This window comes from Typopeltis vanoorti, chromosome 20 (genome assembly GCF_054136105.1).
Source record: "Typopeltis vanoorti isolate ZY-2024b chromosome 20, IOZ_Tvanoo_1.0, whole genome shotgun sequence".
Classification (NCBI taxonomy): domain Eukaryota; kingdom Metazoa; phylum Arthropoda; class Arachnida; order Uropygi; family Thelyphonidae; genus Typopeltis; species Typopeltis vanoorti.
Genome location: NC_143568.1, coordinates 84,212,590 through 84,236,983, shown reverse-complemented (window position 1 = coordinate 84,236,983; position 24,394 = coordinate 84,212,590). Strand labels below are relative to the sequence as shown.

At 36.7% G+C, this 24,394-nt stretch overlaps 1 protein-coding gene across 3 annotated transcripts in view; it reads left to right on the top strand.

Moving 5' to 3' along the window:
* LOC150095616 (kinesin-like protein klp-12) overlaps positions 1-24,394 on the top strand; it is a 282,767-nt gene that overhangs the window by 5,552 nt on the left and 252,821 nt on the right. For all 3 annotated transcript variants that reach the window (XM_090410291.1, XM_090410289.1, XM_090410290.1), the window contains exons 2-3: positions 1,581-1,825; positions 17,756-17,987. In XM_090410291.1, the coding sequence (XP_090266417.1) occupies positions 17,759-17,987 (229 nt within the window). In that variant the 5' untranslated portion in view covers positions 1,581-1,825; positions 17,756-17,758. The remainder of the gene's footprint in view (positions 1-1,580; positions 1,826-17,755; positions 17,988-24,394) is intronic.

Sequence of the window (24,394 nt, the reverse complement as noted above, 5' to 3'; positions counted from 1 at the left end):
TAGACTGTTGCATGAATTGTAGAATATGGGTTTGGATTATAGAATATTAGCATGGATAAAAGGATGGCTGACTGACAAAAATTAAAAAAATGGTATATGGGGGATGTGAGTCTGAAAGATTTAAGGTAAGTGGTGTATCAAGGATTAGTGCTTTGTCCACTGTTATTTGTCCACTACTATATAGACTGAAACAAATGATTCAGTCTATACACTAATGATATTGGGAAGGATTTGACAAGCTACATATAGCTATTTGCTGATGATACAAAGAAAGGTAGGGTAATCAGGAATGCTGCTGATATGCAGTACTTGCAGAATGATTTGAATAGGCTGGAATTGTGGGCATGTGAAAATGGGTGTCATTTCAATGTCAGTAAATGTAAAGTCATGCACTTCGGCATGATTAGATATCCAATGTCATATTATATTGGTAGGAGTGTATGCTCAAAGAAACTGATGAGACTAGGGATTTTGGAGTATTAATAGATAGGAAGTTGAAGTTCAAGGGGCATGTAGCAAAGATTGCAAGTACAACTCAAAAGATAATTGTGATGTTGAAATGAACGTTCACATGTAAAGATTAAGGATGTCATTTTGCCTCTTTACAAAGCCTTGATAAGACCTCACTTGGACTATTGTGTGCGGGTCTGGTCTTTTTGTTTCTGTTGTGATTCTGATATATTGGAAAGAGTGCAAAGAAGAGTGTTAAAAATGATATCAGGATTCTGGAATATGATTATGAAGACAGATTGAGAATTTGTAGACTGCAAACACTAGCAAACAGGAGAAAGAGGGGTGATAGGATTGAGACTTACAAACTTCTGAAAGGGTCATACAGGATTTCAGTTGATGGAAATTTTCAATTTATGGAGAGTGGGGAAAGGACGAAAGGGCATTCTTTTAAGCTGAGAATGAATGTTGTTAAGATGGGGGCGAGGGATAGATTTTTCTCTCATAGGGTAGTGCGTGACTGGAATGCATTGCCATTGGATGTTGTGAGTGCAAGCAGTGTGAATGAATTCAAGAATAAGCATGATAGCTGGTGTGTGTGTGTGGTATGTGGCCTCCCTTGATGGGTCCCTGACTCCCTGTAGGACTCTCTTAATAATAATATGATGATGATTATATCATTAGACATTGTCATCATTTAATGAAATAGCCTTATTTGTATGCTGTGAATGCAATACTATATAAGTTAACAGCAGGCAGATGTACAGTAACTGGTTTTTACAAACACAAAGTGATAGGCACACAACTAGACTTCTGAATATATTGTTGCTCTTTTGTCTGAGCAAGATAATTTGAGCTAAAAATTGTCATTCCATGATTAAGAAATGGCCAGTGTGATTTGTTTAGTATCAGTAAAGACTCCATTTCACATCCTCCTCACTCTCTCCTGTGTGAAGCCTGAAAAGTGTTCATGTTGCTGTCCATATTAAACTCAGTTCTGATGTAAAATTTTATTCAAATATTAATAAGAGTGCTTAAAATTTTGTAGAATTTAAAGGTTGTGTTCTTAAGAATATGACATAAATATAAAATAAATCCTCTAAATCCTGTTTTTTATTTCTCATATGCAGGCAGGCAGCCAGCCAGTGTCCACCCTAAATCATCACCAGCAGTTGAGTTCACCTCTATTGATGGTTTGCAGACAAGTGATCTGAGGATGGCAACAACTGGTGCTGCATCATATTTCCAACTTTAATTAACATTTTATTAGAAACAGTATGAGTTATAAGTAAGTTTTTCTGACTTGCTGAGTTAAAATCCTACGTTACCAGGTGTAGGAAACAGTCATACCTGTATTAAAGATTAACTAAATTAGGTAGGTAGGAAAAAACAAACAAACAAAAAAAAATGTCCTAGTAATGTTACTCTACTTAGTGACTAGAATCACCATACCTATAATTGTCTTTCTTCTGCTGATCTAGCATTGATGGCTTTTGAAGGTGTTATTATTATTGCTGCTATTATTATTAATTATATATATATATATTATTGCTGCTATTATTAATAATTATATATATATTATTGCTGCTATTATTAATTAATTAATTATTAATTACTGCCAGTTTTTAGGGCAGTAATAACATGAAAAAAGACTCATGAAATCCATGGACTTCATGCAGTCAAAAGCCTCATCACAAGAGACCCACTCTATCCATTAACGCAATACCTATCATACATCTCCTGAAATCTATTCACTGTTGGGTCACTCACAGCCACCTCTGGAAATCCATTCTACTCATTTACCACTCTCCAAGTAAAGGATCTAGTCCACATATCCTTACTAACCACACTCTTAGACAACTTCCAAGTGTGATCCCTTGTTTCCCTCCTAATCCCCATGTAACGAGAAAATTCTTCTGTGTCATTCCTATAGAATCCCTTTAGTAACTTATAAGTTTCTAGCATATCCCCCTCCCCTCTGCCTGTTAGCTAAACTCTGCAACCCACACATCCTCAATGTATCCTCATAGGGAACATTCCACAGATCTGTCATGAGCTTGGTCACTTGTCTCTGAATCCTCTCCACCACCTCCCGATCCCCAAGAAATGAAGGTGATCAAATCTGTGTACAGTAGTCAACGTGTGGCTGAATCATATTCTTACAGAGGGATAATGACCTCCCTATCTTTACTACTATTAGGTAAGTGCAATATGTCCTCCTAATTTCAAATCTCTCCCCCCCCCCCCCCGATCCCTAACCTCATCAGTTTCCTGTAAACTAGTACCATGAATATGATATGAAGTATGTAATCATTACCTTACATTTAACATCAAATTGATAACTATTGTCCTTTGCCCACACTGCCAATTTATTTAAATCATCCTGTAAGATATCTACATAACCTTTGTCAACTACTGTCCTCCCTAGTTTTGCATTATTTGCAAACAACTGAATATCTCCCTTCAAATCTTCTGCTATATCATTAGTGTACCAATTAAAGAGTAGTGATCCTCGTACAGAGCCCTGGACACTCCACTAGTTATCCTGATTTGTCTTGATTCCAATCCACTATACACCACCCTTTGATGTCTCCCTATCAGCCTCCCCCACCCCCTCAATCCATGCCACCATTCTCGTATCCATTCCCATTTGTTCCAACTTATGTAAAAGTTTCCATGCGGTATTTTGTCAAATGCATATGCAAAAATCGGCAGTATCATGGTGTAGCCATTTTCTTTATCCAATTCTGCTGTCACCTTATTATAAAATGTGAGCAAATTACTGAGGCAGGACCTACCTTTTACAAAGCCAAGCTGCCCCTATAGAGAATCATATTTCTATCCACCCATTCCTGAATTTTACTTTTAACCAATTTTTCTAGTACTTTAACCACCACTCCAGAGATATTAATTGGTCTGTAATTTGCCACTTCTGTCTTGGCACCACCTTTATGTAATGGAACTATCTTACTCTTTTTCCACTCCCTTGGAACCTTGCTGGAGCTGAGACTTAGATTAAACAACTTCGTTGTATTCACATTGATATTTTTCATTATACTGAGTACTTCACTTCATCTACCTCAGTGCTCACATCAGTCTGTCCAAGTCACCACCTGGATTATGTACTCTTGCAAAGTGATCACTTAGTAACTGAGCTATTTCTTCTGCTTCTGTCACTTTGCTACCATCAGCACTGAGTCAAGTTATCTTTCCATAATCATTCTTTCTCTTACTTGCTGTGTAGCAAAAAAAAACTCTTGGATTTACTTTGGCCTGCTTAGCTAATTTTCTCTCAAAATCTGATTTAGCCTTCTAGTATTACCATACTAGTTAACTCTCTTGTTTGTGCTTTATGTTGCTCATGGGCATGCTCATCACCTTCTTGTTTACATTTCTTCTACAATGCTTTTTTTTTTTTTTTGTGCAGCTCCTGCTTTATAAAGCTATCAACCATTTAATCCTTACTCCATTTATCCTCTTGGTCCTGGGGATGCACTCTGATACTGCCACACTCAAACAATCCTTGAGTGCTTCCCATGAACTAATGACATTCATTCTGTGTAGTTTTTTATGCATTGGCACTGCTCCAAGTTGCCTCCTAAGTTTGTCATAATCACCAGCTTTGTAGTTCTGCATAAACTCTTTCTTGACTGAAATTTTCACACGTTGAGCAGCCTCCCCCCCCCGCCCCCAGGACAAGACTGCATGGGTCACTTTCCCTGGATCAGAGGTAGAGCTGCTACTGCAGTTATAGATAGAACTTCTGATGCTATTACCAGATCTAACACTCCTAAATCCTTGGTCCCTTCCATCACATTCTGTTTCAGGTAATCCCTTGGTGACTGCATAAATTCCATTTCCATTTTGCCATGTGCTATTCCTCTTTCAATCTATATCACCATAGTTTCTCCCAAGTCTCCCATGATAATTGCTCAGCCTGTACTCATTGTGCTAATCTGCTGATGCATGTCATCCACATCTTGTTATGGACCCAGGTATATAGCAGTGACCAACAATATATTTTGTCTTTTTGGCCTGTATCACCAGACAGCCTCAAATGAATCAGATCTACAATCTTCCTTAACTTCTATTTTTGTTCATTCTTCAGCTATTGTAGTTCTTGACTGAAGTCCTTAGTTTTGCATCCATATTTAGATATTTTTCTCCCTAACTTGGATGTTCTCAGTGACGGACATGATGGATGATTCTGTTATGACATTTCTTGTATGGAACAGTGGTATGGTATTCACCCAGGAACTCTAATATGCTTTCTGATTTTTGCTGTTTCTGAATCAAAGAAATCACTAATGCCTCCTATAAATGGAAGATTTTTTAAACTGTAAGTAAATTACTTTATATTTATACATATGCTACTATAGGTTTATATAAAATGCAATTAGCATGTAATTTTGATTCCTAAAAAACTTGAACATTTGTTCAGTTTTAAGATCACCTTTCATTTCAGCACATCAATGTTAATCACCTACTTTCATTTTAGAGCACGTTGGGAAAACAAACATGTCTAATTTGCTCTGTGTTAAACAGAAGATGGAAATTTAATTTGAGAAATGAAGCTAAAAAGTTCAGGTTAAGGCACCAACATTATTTTTATTGTTAAAATTTTTTTTGAAAAATTTCAAAATAGCCTTTATGAAAATTGGAAATAAATTATTTCATGAGAGCAGAATTTTGTTTTTCTCATCTTTAGGTTTAATGGAATGAAAACAGCACATTGAGATAATATTTCAGTGTGCTGATTTCAATATTTCATCTTTATCACAGCATTACCTGGAATATGATACAGGCAAAGCAAACTCAGACTTACGAGAATAATGCATTCTTGGGAATGTTTGTAAGATGAATTTTCATAATTTGAAAATAATTAAAATTTTCACTTGTTTGTAGTAAGTATGTTTGTAGCAAGCCAACTCTCTATTTGCTTTTATAGTCTAGAAAATCTAAGTTTGATTTTTCTGTTTCATTGATGATGCCATTTTTAAACATAATTATGAACTGAACTGAGCTTGCATTGCAAATATGGTCATAAATTTTTTTGTCTTTTAAAATTGCTGCCACTTGGAATGATTAAAGTTATAACCAGCTGATACAAGCAACTTGAGATTTTTCAGAATGCTTCATTATGTCCATTTTAGTTTCTGTTGACATTAGTTGACTTTTTTTTTTTTTTAATCATTTTGGCAATCACTACATCTGTGTTTGTTTTCCATATTTCAAGAGTATTAAAAATAATAGAATGGTGTATATAAATCCTCACAACTTTAGAATGTTGAACAACTGAAGAATGTTCTGTATATCTTGGCACAAAAAAGGGAAAGAATTACTAGACTGAACAGTTTTTGTTTTAATAGTAAGTTATCTGTGAACTTCATGCATTGTCAAATGTTCATAAATGTGGTGTTCTGTATTCATTAAATGAATTGGGAGTCACAATTTGTTAGTCTGCACAATGCTCGTGAATACAAACTGTTTGTTTTTTAAATGTTCTTAAAGTTGAGGTTTGCCTGTATAAAAATTGTAATAACTCAAAATACATAAACAACAAGTGCAAGATGTTAGGCTAGAAACTTAAAGTCTTAAGAGGGGCACAGACTATGTGCCAAGCCCCGTAAAGGCGGGGGCTTGGCTTTTCTGTTTTAGATTTAAAAAAAAAAAAAATCTTCAAAGTTTGTATTTGCTGCAGTGATATGTAGTTTTTTATGGTAGTTTTTTCCCATTTGATTTTGTGCAAGTTGTCGAAGGCATTTTCAGTTGGACCTGACTGAACATATCTGTGGTGGTGGATATATTTCTTGTGTTCTTCAAGGCAGACATTTTTGGTGTTGTTTCAAGACCATTATCAGTGGTTACAATTAAAGAGAAAATAAATCAAAAATCATAGCTCATGTTATGTGATGTAAATACAGTGGGCATCTCTGTGGAGTTAAAGACTGTGGGAAGACCATACTAACCATTATTCACACAATACTTATAAGTATTATGTGAATAAGCTATAGGTATTAGTGAAACTTCGTTGACTGAGGATGATGTGTGGTCATAGGAAAAGAATGCAAGGGATGTGGTATCTCTTCGATGAGGGCAGAAGGAACAAGATTGGGGGGGGGTGGCTTTGCTAATGATAGCAGAGGAATTGAAGCCAAAAAGAGTAGCAGTACATCAGGTGAACAGAGATGCAGCTGACAATTCATTGAGGCTATCTAGTCTGAGATTGAGGTCAACAGGACAAAATATATATTTGGTTGGTGCTATAATCCAGGGGGTATAATGGAGAATATAGATGGCATGCATTGGCAGATTAGCATGATAAGTATAAGTCAAGTAATTATGGGGGATATTTCAACTATGGGGACATAGATTGTGAGAAGGAAATAGAATTTATACAACTTCTGAGAGATAATTACCTGAGGCAGCACATAATGGAGGGGATATGATGTTTAAATGTGCTGAATCAGATTATAATCATCAGAAAGCTTAACAGTAACCAATCTAACAAAGCTGCCCCTGCTTTGGGAAAGTGATCGTGTAGTCTTGACCTGGAGATTGCCAGACATGCAGAATTTTCTTTTAAGAAGGGATATGTGTGGAATTATGAAGCAGGTGATTATGACAAGCTGAGCAGTCAGCTTTCAGCCACACCATAGCATAAGAATTTGTAAGGGAGATACATATGTTGGTCATGCATAGGAGATGTTCAAGGGGTGTTTGAAGGAAACAGTATCAAACTATTCCCTGAGTCAGAAGATAAATCAGGTGGAGTAAGATGGATGAACAGCATCATTAAGCAAGAGTTGCAGATGAAGAAAAAGTTGTGGAGAGAATATAAAGAAAAAGATTATCAGCATGCCCATGAGCAGTACAAAGTACAGGCAATAAGGGTGACCAGTATGATAAGAAAGACCAAAGCTAATTATGAGAGAAAGTTAACTGATGGGGCCAAATTAAATCCTAAAGAGTTCTTTTGCTATGTTGCAAGTAAAAGGAGACTATGGATGGATGGATGACTTTCAAAAGTGCTGATGGTGAGAGGTAATTTGCTCCAATTAACAGACACAAACCAAATAGTCATACTGAGTGAGCATCTTGCAGGAGTGTACTACATCTAGGTGGTGACATTGCAATGCCAGATGTGATGTTGACTGATGGTTGAATAGCAGTTGAAGAAATGATGGTGCTGAAAATATTGCAAAACCTCAATGCGAATGTAGCCATGGGATTAGATGGCCTATCTGTCCATGTATTATGAGAATGTGCAAGAGAATTATCAGCTCCTCTGACCAAGCTGTTTAATTTAAGCCTCAGTGCTGAGAAGGTACCAGTGGAGTGGAAAGAGAGCAAGATGGCTCCACTGCATAAAGGCTTCAAAACAGAAGTAGCAAATTATAGACCAGGCAGCATCTCAGGAGTGGTGGTTAAAGTATTTAAGAAATTATTGAAAAACAATTCAAGACTGGGTAGGTATGAATATTACTATATAAGGGACAACATGGTTTTGTGAAAGGTAGGCATTGTTTTATAATTTGCTTATTTTTATAATAAAGTGGCAATAGATTTGGATAACAGAAATGGCTGCTCAGTGAATTGATAGACTTTGCAAAGGCATTTGACAGGATTCCACATAGAACTCTGTTATATAAATTGGGACAAATAGAGATGGATATGAATCTGTGATTCGGATTAGAGGGTGGCCAATGGACAGATATCAAAGAATGGCATATGGAGGAGTTGAATCCAGAAGAAGGCAGGTGACCAGTGGTGTACCACAGGGCTCAGTACTTGGTCCTGTGTTATTTATTTTGTACATTATTCATATAGGAAATGATTTGGCAGGAAATATTCAAGGAAGAGTGATGGTACATGAATGTAATGCAGAGATCCTGTAGGAAGACTTAAATAGACCAGCCGTATGGGAAGTGGTAAATTTAAATGGCTGCCAGTTTAACTTGGCCATGTGTAAGATGATACACTTTGGTAAGAAGCGATTACAAGTTGTGTACTATATTGATGGAACTGAACTGCATGCAAGTGATGAGAGTAGGGACTTGGGGATGATTGTAATTCTAGTAGCAAGGCTTATACATTGGTCATACATAACTGGTAATTAGGCTTACGCATATAAAGTATATTAATTAAAGGCAACTTTAATGAATAACTTCTATATTTCGGCAATGTCACGTTGCCATCTTCAGGAACATAAAGATATGGTATGTGCACGCAGGCACTAACAAAAGCAAATGAGGAAGAAAGCAAGAAACTAATATTGTTCCTAAAGTCCTAATGGTGCCCTCTGGCAGGCTAATTTGGTTGTCTTGGCCGTTGGGCTGAAGTTCTCATAATGTAAGTCTCCCAAATTTGGGGTAGTTTCATGCACCCAAATTTGTTGAGGTTTGGAACGTTTTTTAGAGCTGCTGATGATTCCTTGAATAATCTTTCGTACTTAAACTTGCTGCGGTGTATTATTTTAGTTTTCTTCCAACGAATTATATGGCAGGTATCTATGGCATGGTCTGCAAGCCCAGAGTGTTTGTGTTCTGAAATCCTGATATTCGCTGTCTTGCCTGTTTGGCCAAAGTAGGACAGTTTGCAGCTGCAAGGGACCTGGTATACACCAGGTAGGTCTAGGGGAAGTGGTTGGTCTTTGGTTAGAGCGGATAAGGGATGCCAACTTTTTATATGGTCTGTAACAAGAAGTAAGGTCATATTTTTTGAGAATATTGGTTACTTTCTCAGAGGTGCCCTGGATGTAGGGGATAGTGATAGATTTGGTGTAATCTTTATTGTGGGGGGGGTATTGGTTTTAGTATTTTTTGGATTTTATGGGGGTTATAGCCATTGGCTAAGAAAGTGTTGAGGATGTGGTTTAGTTCAGTGGTTAGGGCCTTATCATCTGAGCCGATTAATTTTGCCCTGTTATATAGTGTTTTTATAACCCCATATTGTTGTGTGTGTGTGGGGGGGAAATTGCTGGTGAATGTATCTGCCAGTATGGGTGAGTTTTCTGTAAACAGAGAAAACCAATGATCCATCAAGCTGGCGAGTGATTAAAGTGTCTAGGAAGGGGAGGGTGTTGTTTTCCTCTTTTTCTAAGGTGAACTGGGGTGTTGGTTGTTTAAGTGTGTTAGGAAGGAGTGGAGTGTGTCTGAGCCATGTGGCCAAACACATCATCCATAACGAAGCCAAATAGTGGGTTTTTGTGGGGCTGAGTTTAAGGCTTTCTCTTCAAAGGTCTCCATAAAGAAATTTCCAATTTCTTTATGGAGACCATGGGTTCACCACTTTCCCCAAGGGTGGGGAAAGTGGTGAACCCATGGATGTCCCCTTTATCTGTTTGTAGAATTTTCCTTGCCAAATGAAATAGCCTGAGTTCATTGTGAACTGAAATAGGACTGAGATATCAGAAGGAAACTTAGGTGCCCTCTGGCTGGCTAATTTGGTTGTCTTGGCTGTTGGGCTGAAGTTCTCATAATGTAAGTCTCCCAAATTTGGGGTAGTTTCATGCACCCAAATTTGTTGAGGTTTGGAACATTTTTTAGAGCTGCTGATGATTCTTTGAATAATCTTTCGTACTTAAACTTGCTGCAGTGTATTATTTTAGTTTTCTTCCAATGAATTCTATGGTGGGTATCTAATGCATGGTCTGCCAGTCCAGAGCGGCTGTACTGGTGAAACCGGATGTAGTCTTTGTGTTCTAAAATCCTGATATTTGCTGTCCTGCCTGTTTGGCCAAAGTAGGACAATTTGCAGCTGCAAGGGACCTGGTATACACCAGGTAGGTCTAGGGGAAGTGGTTGGTCTTTGGTAGAGCGGATAAGGGATGCTAACTTTTTATATGGTCTGTAACAAGAAGTAAGGTCATATTTTTTGAGGATATTGGTTATTTTCTCAGAGGTGCCCTGGATGTAGGGGATGGTGATAGATTTGGTGTAATCTTTATTGTGGAGGGGGGGAGGGGGGTTGTGGTTTACTGGTTTTAGTATTTTTTGGATTTTTTGGGGGGTTATAGCCATTGGCTAAGAAAGTGTTGAGGATGTGGTTTAGTTCAGTGGTTAGGGCCTTGTCATCTGAGCAGATTAATTTTGCCCTGTTATATAGTGTTTTTATAACCCCATATTGTTGTGGGGGGGGGGGGATTGCTGGTGAATGTATCTGCCAGTATGGGTGGGTTTTCTGTAAACAGAGAAAACCAATGATCCATCAAGCTGGCACATGATCAAAGTGTCTAGGAAGGGGAGGGTGTTATTTTCCTCTTTTTCTAAGGTTAACTGGGGTGTTGGTTGTTTAAGTGTGTTAGGAAGGAGTGGAGTGTGTGTCTGAGCCATGTGGCCAAATAGCAAACACATCATCCACGTAACGAAGCCAAATAGTGGGTTTTTGTGGGGCAGAGTTTAAGGCTTTCTCTTCAAAGGTCTCCATAAAGAAATTGGCCAAGGGTGGGGAAAGTGGTGAACCCATGGATGTCCCCTCTATCTGTTTGTAGAATTTTCTGTTCTTACTAAATCAAAACCTCCAAAAACCAACTTATCCAAAGACGAATATGCAGCCCTACTAGAAATGAAGAAAAACAAAAAAATAGTAATCACCAAAGCAGATAAGGGAAACGCCACTGTGGTGCTCAATCAAAAGGACTACAAAGGTAAGCTTAATGCTTTAGCACTAGACCATACTACTTACCTCCCTATTGAATATAATCCTACCAGCTCTCAGATTAGAACTCTCCACAGACTCCTTAAGAAAGTCACTTCTTGGCCTGTGGAAGTCAATAACAAACTAAAACCTTATAACTATAGACCTCCTCAATTATATGGACTCCCAAAAATACATAAACAAAATGTGCCATTACGTCCCATAGTGGATGGCATTGATTCCCTCACATATAAATTAGCCAAACATTTAGCCAAAACGCAACACACCATCACACATAAAAAACTCAGCCCACTTTAAAGCCAGTATAGAAAACCTCTCACTCCAACACACTGACATAATGGTCAGTTTTGACATCTCCTCCTTATTCACTAATGTCCCACTCAAAGAAACTCTAGAGCTCATCCAAGCTATTGTCATGATTAGATATCTAATGTTGTAAGATCTAGCATAATCCCACCAATATAATTGGTGGGATTATGCTAGAAGAAACTGATGATGCTAGGGATCTTGGAGTGTTTAATAGATAGGAAATTGAAGTTCAGGGGCCATGTGGCAAAGATTGCAAATACAACTCAAAATATAATTGCAATGCTGAAATATATTTACATGTGAATGTTCCATTCACATGTAAAGATAAGGATGTCATTTTTTCTTTTTACAAGGCCTTGATAAGACCTCACTTGGACTATTGTGTGCAGGTCTGGTCTCCTGGTTTCCATTGTGATTCTGATATTTTGGAGAGAGTACAAAGGAGAGTGTTAAAAATGATATCAGGATTGTGGAATACTGATTATGAAGACATATTGAGAATTTGTTGACTGGCAATGGTTTTCTTGAATAGCTGGAGGATTTATTCCTTGGGGGAAGAATTTTCCAAACAATTGAGATAAATGGAATGAAAACAGAGAATGAGATAGTGAAGTTAAGAAAAATACCTATCTCCAATGAGACACTTACCATGGTAAGTATTCAGAGGGGGCAATGTGGGCTAGGTCATCTGTGGAGTAGAGTGGCAGAATTCAGATTGATTAACTGGTGAACCTCTAGATAGTGAAGAAATTGACTGTTAATGATCTTCTTAGTTATTCTAGAGAGGACTGAAAGCTATGAGTCAGTAGTTTAACAGTGACTTTTATCCTTATTTTATTATTTTTTTGACTGGACTATTATGGAGACTTGTTTTTGTGCTGTGGGATAGATTCCAGCTTAATATAAGAGTCTAAGAGACAGTACACAATGGGTGTTAGGCTTTATACAGTTTACCATAAAAATGAACAAAATAGCAGAAAATCAGAGGGAAAAACAGATTTCAAATTAACTAAGTGAATCTTGAATACAGCTGTATGCATTAAAGTGCTGTATATTTTGTAGTCACTCATATGTTGAGCTAATATATAAAAGAGTTGCTTAGAAAATCAAAAAGAATTGATCTCTATTAAATTGCATCATGCCTTCACTCAAATCACTAATGGACATCTGACTTGTCTGTAAACTTTCCTAAAATGGTTGCTTCCAAAATGATTATTCTCTGGCTCTGTACTCATACGACCAACCCTAACCAAACCCAGTTTTGGGTTTGGTTAGTGTTGTTGGGTGAAATTACAGCCAGAGCAATTAAAGATATGAGGCTAGCATATTGTAGCAAACTATATTTGTTCTCTCACCAGTTTACCTGCTTTTTTGAAGGAAAGATGCTATCAGCTTCATATAAGACCAGTTATTAACATTCAGCTGAAAAGCCCAATTCTGGGAAACTCTGTATATGAGGCTCAAGTAGTAAGTGAATTGTTATCAGAGAATCCTTCATCGAGACACAGGACATTAGCCACATTATGAAAACTTCTGATTCTTAGCAGATTGCACCTTCTCAGGACATGGAACAGCAGTCCAGACACTATCCTGCTAATTGTGCAAATGTATTAACTCTGTTTGAAAGAGATGTTTTTGGACAAGTTGCAGGCTCATGTGACATTATCCAACAGCAATCCATTCCAATCATGCACCGCTCTATGAGAGAAAAATCTGGTCCTCACGCCTTCTTGACAGCATTCATTCTCAACCATCAAGGATGCCCTCACGTCCTTTCCCCACCCTCCATAAAATAAAAAATTCCATTTACTAAAATTCTGTATAACCCTTTCAGAAGTTTGTATCTCTCATTCATATGACACCTCTTTCTCCTGTTTGCTAGTGTCTGCTCTACAACTTCTCAATATATTCTCATAATCAGTATTCCACAATCCTGAGATTATTTTTGACACTCTCCTTCGCACTCTCTCTCTCCACTGTATCAGAATCACTATAGAAACCAGGACAATAGACCTGTGCACAATAGTCCAGGTGAGGTCTTATTTTGTAAAGAGGGGGCAAAATGACATCCTTATCACATGTCAAGGTTTTGTCTCATCATTGTAATTATTCTCTGAGTTGTATTTACAATTTTTGCTATATGACCCTTGAACGTCAACTTCCATCGACTAAAACTCCAAGATCAGATCCCTAGTCTGATCACTTTCTTCTAGCATAATCCCACCAATATAATATGACATTGGATAACTAATCACTCCAAAGTCATGACCTTACATTTATTGACATTAAACTGATAGCCATTTTCACATGCCCACAATTCCAGCTTATTCAATTTATTCTGCGAGTACTGCATGTCAGCAGCACTCCTGATTACCATACCTATCTTTGCATCATCAACAAATAGCTGCATGTCGCATGTCAAATCCATCCCAATGTCATTAATGTACAGATTGAATAACAGTGGACCAAGGAACTGATCCTTGTGGTACACCACTGGCTATCTTAAATCTTGCAGACTCATACCCCTGGACACCACTTTCTGATATCTGTCATCAGTCAGCCATCCTCTTATCCACACTAATATTTTATAATCCAAACCCATATTCTCCACTTTATGCAACAGTCTTCCATGCTATATTCTCCCTTAACAAAATCCAAAAGTAATAGTGTATCCATTCCCCACTGTCTAAGTCAGTGCTGACAATTTATTATAGAATGTAAGCAAGTTGCTAAAATTACCTTCACTTAGTAAACCCATACTGTTCACTGCAAGTAGAGATTCTCTGTCAACCGATTTCTGAATGCGAGCCCTAACCAACTTTTCCAAATCTTCACCACCACTCCAGAGATACTGATTGGTCAATGGTTGGATAGATTTGTCTTTGCACCATCCTTGTGCAATGGGATTACTATATATTCTTTCCACTCCTGCAGAATCTTCTCTATCCCTCTCAGAATAGGGAAGATTCTGCAGAATCTTCCCTATTCTAAGACTAACATTATATAGCATGATTAAAGGAATAGCCAGGTCAGTTGAACATTCTTTTAGCACTCATGCTGATATTCCATCAGCCCCTCTTGCTGCATTCTTATTCAATTTGTGAGTTTCTTCATCCTGTGAAGAGATAGCAGTGAGCTTAATGTTGCATACATCAGGTTGATAGCTTTTATCATATTGGCTACTCATTAGTTGAACAATCAGTTCAATCCGCATATTATCTGCATTCATTAGATTTATTGTTTCATAATGATAGAGTTCTTTTGGGTTGTGTTTAACTTGCAGTCCAGTTTCTTTTCATACTCAGAACACTTGTGATTCTTTTGGTCTGCTGCTTCTTCCACATCATCCTTTTCTTATGAATCTGTTGCTTAATTAGATTACACATTCATTTTACTCCTACTCTGTTTATTCTTAAAACTCTAGAGACAGAGTAGGGGTAAAATGAATGATCATATCTAGGTAATATACTTCCCACCGCTGTTGATAACCTTCACATCCAACAACTGATACCATGACGCAGAACCCAGCATACTCATGAGCTGGTCATAATTTCATGCTTTGCAGATCAGCTTGTGATCTTTTCTGAATGGAACATTCATAAACTTAGCCACTTCTCAAGTAAATACCACATGATCACCAACCAGAGGCAGAATAGTTAAGTCTTTAACTGACCCCCCCCCCCGACATTATAATCAGATCTAACACTTTTTGAGACTGTGAGTTCCTGCTGCTTGGGGAATTTGACTCGCAACAGCTCAGTAAATCCAGTTTCATTCTTCTCATGTGATTTCACAGCTACCCAATCAATGTTTGAGCAATTAAAGTCCCCCAAGATGATTACTCTTTTTTCTTTACCCATCATGTTTATTTGGTAATATATTTCTTTGTCACTAACAACTGATCCACCAAGTCTGTAACAATACCCCACTATGTATTTAATCTTGTTAGACCTCACCTCACACCAGATAGCTTCAAATTCACTGCCACATAAAAAAACTCTTACTAGTATTGCATTCATAGGTCTAAACTTTAACTGGATTCAATTCATCTGATATCATTAGCAGCATGCCCCCTCTTCACCTATCCTGTTTATTCTTCCTAAAAATACTGTACCATTTGAACTCAGTACTAGTTAGTATGCCCTCTTCTGATAACCAGGTCTCACTAATGCCTAGAATATTAAGTCCCAGTATATTAACCAAGACAACAAACTCTGCTCCTTTGTTTCTGATATTTCTAGCATTTGTACAGACATAATAAGTTACCTGCATGCTCTTTTCTATACTCTTGTCTGTGGTCTACATGACACAGTTCGACAACTTGCAGATCTCTGTGCTTATCTAGTTCATTACTTAGCAGACAACTTTACACTTGCTTGATAGGTCTGAACTGGACAAACACAGAATCGTTCTCTCTTCACAATCATTTACATAATAATAACCTTTCCCATCATTAACGCAGTTACCTAATATTGTCGCTCTTATACACAGATTCTCACAATTCCTGCTATCAGAATTCAGTTTCCCTTACTCATTGTGTTAGGTCTCATATCAATTAATAATTTTTAATACTCTTGATGTCACATTCAACTGTAAGCACTGCCTCTTATATAAATCCAGTCTTCCCTCAAACTCACTCCACACATCCAAAAACTCGCATTCGTTCCTTCTATACAGCCTACTCATCACAGGAAGACTGGATTTATTTCCATTAGTTCATATTATTCATTTCTATCATATCTAGGTAATATACTAATGATTACTTTCGCTTCTTCCAACAACCTTTTCATATCCTCTTTCATACTAAACTTATTGCTAGTTAAGTCATTGGTACCTACCAAAATTATGACCTCTTTTGCTTTACTTTTCTGTTGTTTCAATTGCTTGTGCTATATTTTTAATTTCTGCTCTGGGAAAACTTGACATTATGACTCACTCAACAATGCCATCTTTTATGATAGTCACCATACCAAATAACATCCTTTTTTTTACAGTCAACTTTGCCTACCAGATTTTCATTATTATTATGCACCAGTTTACTTGATTAGCATCAATAATTCCCTCACTCAGTACTAAGTTCATTGGAACACATGTGGCTGCTGCCCAACATCCCTTCATAGTACACTTTGAAACCCACAGAACAAGTTTCTTTTCCTCATCCTTTATTCCTGCTACTGCTGTATTGTGGAATAGTCTTTCTCCCTTATTTATGCTGCTGAACTTTTTCATTCTTCCTGTGTTCCTCTAAATGCCACTCGACTTTCTGTAATTTCCTTGTTGTCTGTCTAACAATTTGCTTTAACCTAGTGATTTTGGAAGTTAAATTATTTTCACTATCCTCTTCAATATTGTCTTTAGTGGAGAAAACCTTCACTGTTCTTGTTAGCATTCTCTTTTAAATTAAAGATACTTTATAATATAACCAAGTGAAAAACTTTCAACAACTAACATGCTTTTGTTTGGTTCTGTTTCTTCTGCGTTTTTGGCACCATTTTACAGTTGTATTTAATATTACAATATCACAATAAAAATATGTTATAAATATTCTAAAAACATGAAAATCTACTTTATTATACTATAAAACACTAATTTTCTATGGAAAAAACAAATAAAATAGATAAAAATCATTAATTTTACACGAGTGCTAAATTGCACCAACCACTCACAATATAACCTTAAACCCCTTAATTTAAGTAAAATAATAATAATAGGGTTTGAGATTTTCAGTCTACCCCTGATTTTATAAGGATTTAAAGGAAATGGATGCATTTTTCTTCAGTCTCTTCTCTCAGGATGAAAAAAAAAATCATGATATGGTACTAGTGAGCAGTAAACACTGCCAGTTTTGTTTTGTTTGCATTTTTTTTATGCAGTAAATTAATTAGATCTATTTTTTCTTGCTTTATACTTGAAAAACAGAAATACTTCAGCCTCTCATACTTTGTTTTTGGGTTATAAATGGCTGAGAATATATTCAATTTGTGCTGCAATATTGAAATTGTCCAATGCATGTTGAAGTTAAGGACAAAAATACTTGGTGAGAGACACAGCAGAAATGAAAATTCTGTAGCACAAATTGATTAAATTCAGATTTAATTTTAGTTATACTGTGATTGGTAATAAAATAAGGATTGATATCAGTGTCCAACCTATAAATATTGAATCAATGCACAAAAAACTGATTATACAGCCTTTTCATCACAACTGTGCTTTTTTCAGACAGCATCACTTCTACATTTAATTAACTGTTAAGTGTGAAAGTTTTGTTTTACTTGTCATTTAACATTTAGCAAAAAATTCCTTTTTAATGTTATTCTTACTTATTGTTGTTAAACAGAGCATGAAAGAAGAGAGAGAAATTCCAGTTCAGATTGCAGTTCGTGCACGCCCAATATTTGAAGATGAGGAAGAGGGTGCTGAGTCTTGTATTGAGTTTATTCCAAATGAATCAAAGTTGATAATTGCTGATGAGAAAAGCTTTTCTTTTGATTTCATATTTAATGAAGAAAGTACACAGGAGACTCTTTACTTGACATGTGTTAACACGCTTATTAATAGAATATTTGAAGGTAAGTCACTGAAATTGTTAGCAACATTGTCATCACAGGATCTTTATTAGGATTTAATTTAGCTTTTTAGTTTTGTTGTAATTACAAATGAAGAAACTACAGATAGGAAGCTTTTTTGCAGGGTGAAAAACCTGGCTTTTTCTTCTAGGAAGGGAAATAACCTCCATATAAGATCAGATAGCTTACCTATGGGTTGAAAAGCCCTTCTAGCTTCATTTGCATCATAGAATAATTGAATTCAGATATTCTCATTAGAATGATAAATGTTACATTTTCCTTTTAACTGCACTACAAAAGTATTCTATTATGACAGACTCTTGCAGAGAAATAAGAAAAAGCTTCATACTAAATACTATTAATTGGGATGAGACCAAACACGGAAACTAAATTATAATGGGAGGAAAGGTGTGTAGGAGTGACAATGTTATGTAACTGTGTTAATGACACGAATGGACATTATCACGGAAATGATTATGAGAAGAGAATGATTTTGACTTTGTGTTCATCCGGTTCGGACATATCAAATGTGTGTAAAGATGTCTGCATATATAACGCACTAGAGAAAAACAGAGATCTGCAAGTTGTCCAACTGCATCATCACACAGACTACAGACAAGAGTATACAAAAGAACATGCAGGTAGCTTATTATGTCTGTACACAAATGCTAGGAGTATCAGAAACAAAAGGGTAGAGTTTATTGCCTTAGTTGATATGTAGGAACCTCAGATTGTAGGCATTAGTGAGCCCTGGCTGTTAGAAGAGGGCATACTAACTGTCAAGTACAAATGGTACAGTATTTTTAGGAAGGATAGATAGGATTGGAGAGAAGGGGGTGTGCTGCTAATGATATCAGATGACTTGAATCCAGTTAGTGTTGAGACCTATGATTGTAATACTAGTAAGAGTTTTTCATGTGGCAGTGAGTTTGAAACCATCTAGTGTTAGGTGGAATCTAATAAGATTAAATGCATAGTGAGGGTGTTGTTACAGATCTGGGATTGGTTACTAGTGTTGAAGAAATGCATCACCATATAAATATAACTGGTGTGAAAAGAGTAATCATAATGGGGAACTTTAATTATCCAAACATTGATTGGAAGGCAGTAAAATCTCATGAGAAGAATGAAACTGAATTAATTGAGCTGTTGAAAGACAACTTCCTGTCTTTCAAGACAGGAAGTTGTCTTTCAACAGCTCAGTTCTCACAACTTCCTGTGACAGAAGGAACTCGAGGTGTCAAAGAGCATTAGATTTGATTATAGTGTCAGAAGGTTTCAGTAAAGATGTAACTTATTCTGCCTCCGGTTGGTGACAGTCATCATGTGGTACAGGAAGTGGCTAAGTTTATGAATGTTCCATTCAGGAAAGGTTAATTCTGATCTCCAAAGTATGAAATTATGATCAGCTGAGGAGTATACTGAGTTCAGCACAATGGTATCGGTTGCTGGATGGGAAGAATATCAACAGTGCATATGGAGCATTTAAAAAATACTTAAATGATGCAATATTAGATTGTGTCCTGAGAGTTCAAAGAATAAATAGGATAGGAGTCAAATTGATGTGTAATTTTGACAGAATATAGCATGGAATTCCAGAATACAACATGATTTGAATTCCAGATTGGATGATTGGAGTAGAGCTATCATAGTACCCATATATAAAAAAGGAAATAAAACTGAATATGAGAATTACAGAGGTATTTCCCTACTTAGTGCTCTTGGTAAGATTTATGCAAGTATACTTGAGAAACCTTGCATAAATTGGAGAATATGGATTTGTATCATAAAATATTACTGTGCATAAGAGGATGTCTGACTGAAAGATATAAAGCAGCAGTATATAGGGGATGTGAGTCTGCAGAATTTAAGATAACCAGTAGTGTACCACAAGGATCAGTCCTTGGTCCACTGTTATTCAATCTGTATATTAATGACATTGGGAAAGATTTGACATGCAATATACAGCTATTTGCTGATGATGCAAAGATTGATAAAGCAATCAGGAATGTAGCTGATATGCAGTACTTGCGAAATGATTTGAATGTGCTGGAATTGTGGGCATGTGGAAATGGATGTCAGTTCAATATGTTAATAAATGAAAGGTCGTGCACTCCAGTTTTGTATTATACTGGTAGGATTATGCAAGAAGAAACCGATCAGGCTAGGAATCTTGTAGTATTAGTAGATAGGAAGTTGAGGAGTCATGTAGCAAAGATTGCAAATACAACTCAAAGAGATAATTGCATTGCTAAAACAAACTTTCACATTTAAAGATAAGGATATGATTTTGCTTTTTTACAAGGCCATAATAAGACCTCACTTGGACTATTGTGTGCAGGTCTGCGATTCTGATACAGTGGAGAGAGTGCAAAGGAAAGTGAGCTGTGGAGACAGAGAGCTTAAAAATGATATCAGGATTGTGGAATACTGATTATGAAGAGAAATTGAGAATTTGTAGGCTGCAGACAACCCTAGCAAACAGGAGAAAGAAGGGTGAGATGATTGAAACTTACAAACTTCTGAAATGGTCATACAGGATTTCAGTTGAAGGAATTTTTTATTTTATGGAGGGTGGGGAAAAGAAAAAGAGGGTTCTTTGGAAGCTGAGAATGAATATTGCAAAGAAGGGGATGGGGCTTGATTTTTCTCTCATAGAGTGGTTTGTGATTGGAATGGATTGCCTTTGGATGTTGTGTGTACAAGCAGTGTGAATGAATTCAAGAACAGTCATGATAGCTGATGCGTGTAGTATGTGGCCTACCTCAGTGAGTCCCTGACTTCCTGGAGGTCTCTCTTAATAATAATAATAGAAACAAAATGACAAGAGGTGCTTAAGGGTCAAAGCTGTATAACTGAGAGAAGACCTCCACATAGTCGTTAAAGGAATGCGGAGAACTGACTAGGGCTTCTGAACTAATGTATAATCCTCAACTTCTTGTGGTGCACCTTTTAAGTATCTACCCTGGATACTGATTGAATGAGGAAGGGCTAGCAATTTATGATTTAGACAATCAAATTGTATTCTTATTGGCTTAAACTACAATATAAAATGATGGTACAACATGACAGAATTTCATGCTGGCTTGAGCTTTGCCTGGTTAAACAAGGCTCCTGTTCTTTTCACCAGGGAACCAGGGTGAACAGCAAAAAGTCAACTACTGGAACAAATCCTGAAACACATCCCAACAACTTAGCATCATCAAAGTTCAAAATCAGTACTGTCAGCATAAGAAGACTGAATGGCAAAGAAATGGAGCTAGCTGAGAAATCAGATAACTACCAGATCGACATAATAAGGGTGACTGAAACAAAAAAAAAAAAAAAAAGACAAAAACTAGTGAGATCTTTCTGAGCAATAAATATAAAATGTTATATTCAGGCAATGACAATCAAGGAAAAGAAAGAGCAGCCATAGTATTCAACATTAATACGAGGCTAATCTTCTTGAATGGCAGGCGTTATCAAGTAGAGTGGTATGGGCAAATATCAGAATGGGGAACTGGACAGTGAGACTTAGTTTTGTCTATAGTCCCACAGAAGGTTCTAAGGAAGAAGTGAAGGAATTTTTAGGCTTTAGAGAAAGCAAATGACACAATGAAAAAGGAAAAGTTAGTCATTGTTGGGAATCTAAATAGCAGAGTAGGAAATGAATGTCAGACATACAAGAATATTTTGGGAAAATTTGGAGAAAAGAGCAAAGCTAATAATAATGGCAAATACCTGTTGGATTTCTGCTCAGGACATGGACTGGTTATTACTAACACACTGTTCCAGCATAAAAATGTTCACAAATTCACATGGAGAGAAGAGGCAAGGAATAAGAAAAGTCTCATTGACTATGTTATTGTTGATAGTGATATTTTCTCATTGGTGAAGGACACTAGAGTGTACGGAGGATTTTGAAATTGGAAGTAATCACCGTTTAGTCTTGAGCAGGATGAAATTGAATTTCATATTGAAGAAGTGGTCATAATATTTTTTTTTCTTTCCTTTCTGAAGAGAATATGGAGTAGTGAATATATTGCCTATTCTGTTCAAGCAATATATTCACAATATTGACATATATTGTCAATATAGCGATTTAAATGAAGAATATATTTGCCTAATCTGTTCAAGCAATATATTCACTATTGCCTGAATAGAGCATGTTCCACTAAATCTGCTAATGTGTTGTATTCCCCAAAGAGAGAAAGCAAGGCTGTTTATCTCTAAATGATGTTTGAAAACTGAGGGACAGCTAATCTCTACCTTAGTCAAAGATAGATAGTTCCCCCAAGATTTTAATAGGCATCTTGGGTAGACAGGATAGTAGGCAACCGCTGCCATCTTAAGGTCCTTAACACTAGTATGTTGATATAATTGATGTTACCAAGATGAAGGTAAAAATTGAAAAAAATACTCTTAAATAATAATTACAAAATGTAGAATTTAAATGTAGACAGTAGAATGTCTTCATTTAAAAGTATCTTATATTTATTTTCACCTTGGTAACATCAGTGATGTCAACATACTATTTCTGTATCTTCTGTTTATTATTATTAGACACTTATTCACAAGAATAATAAGTTTTATTATTGCAAATATTTATTCTGATGTGATGATGGCCTATTAGTCTCTATCTGAAAAATTTGAAATAATAAAAATTATTGAAGAACTGGAGGTACTTAGTATATTACAGAATTTGAATGCAAATACAGCTGTGGAATTGGATGGGCTATTGGCTTGCACTTTATGAGAATGTGCAATTAACTGATGGTGCCTGTACTTTTACTACCACTCCTGAGATACCAATTAGTCTATAATTTGCTACCACAGATGTAGATCCTCATTTATGTAAAGGAATTATTTTGTCCTCCTTCTGCCTTCTTGGGTCGTTGCTAGAGCTGAGATTTAAATTAAACTAGATTTTTCGCATGGAGAGTAGTGAATGAATGGAGCGGGTTGCCTGAGTCAGTTGTGAGTGCTCTGTCAGTTAATGGTTTCAAAGAGAGATATGATAGATATTGTCTTGATAGTTTTGGGTTTTCTACGATGTGTCTTTAGACTCCATGGAGGTGCTTGTGTAATAATAATAATAATGATATTTATTCTTGTGAATATATGAGTCTGATAATCTTTACCGTATCACAAGTGCCATTTAAAACTCATCTTATGTTTGTTTGTTTGCACTTCTGCAGATGTTGAGATTGTTTTAGTAGCTGATTTTTCACTGTTCATCCTGGTTTATCCTTTGCATGTTAGTCTTAATATTGTTTATTAGTGCTTTGTAATTTTTCAAAAATATTATTATAGATGGATGGCTGATGAGAAACAGTAAGCCCTTCTGAAAATCTTACAAGAATGGTGATGTCCATCCTACTTACACTAAACTGAAAATAGAGTTGTTTTCGATTTCCCACCATGGTGGGAAAGCAATTTACTGGCTTGATAATTGAAGGATTGGTTAACTGAGGCACACTGTCCCAATTCCATGGTCAGGTAATTGAAGATTTAGTCATTTGAAGGTGGTTAATTGAGAGATCAGTGTTACATACAATACATACATAAAGACATCCCCCCCCCCTTCCTGTATGCACATACAGGGTGTTCGGGATAAATTTGACATATTTATAATTAATTATATTTTTCCATAAGTTACATGTATTAACACACACTTCTCTTCATTTAAAAGTTTGGACCCTTCTTCATTCATATACAAGATGTCAGAAAGGATGGATAGCTGGAACCCACCTGAATCATGGAAGAGAATAACTTGTATCATGATGATTCGTGCCCGCCATCAAAATAAGGATATTACGACTGCTGCCCAATGCTCCCTGAATACAGTAAAAACAATCAGGCATGAACTAGAGACTTGCAATGGTGACTACGAGGATGTAGCAAGAAGAAAGATCCCTAGCAGACGATCTGATTGCGTTCGTACAGCAGAATTCCTCGCAAATCTGCAGGAACAGGTGTTGAAGAACCCTGGCATTGGAATTCGGGCTTTGTTCGTGGAGTTGCTAACTGTAGTCAAGCCCTGGATAACAAGGGTAGCCAATGGTAGGCCGTATGTATGGCAGCAGGATTCGGCCCCTTGCCACACCTCTGGGAAAAGTCAAAAATGGTTGTCTGAAAATTTCTACGACTTCACCAGTCCAAATGTTTGGCCTCCAAACTCCCCAGACCTTAACCCCATGGATTATTTTGTATGGGGCGCAGTTGAAAAAGACACCAATCGCACTTCCAGTAATACAAAAGCCCAGTTAATGGATAAAATTAAAACAGTTTTTGCGGCCCTTCCCAGGGAGACTGTAGCATCAGCTTGTTCGAGGTTCCGAAGCAGAATTGAAGCTGTGATCGATGCTAATGGTGGTTATTTTGAGTAAATCTTGTTGATAGTATTGTAATTAACTCTGCCTGTAATG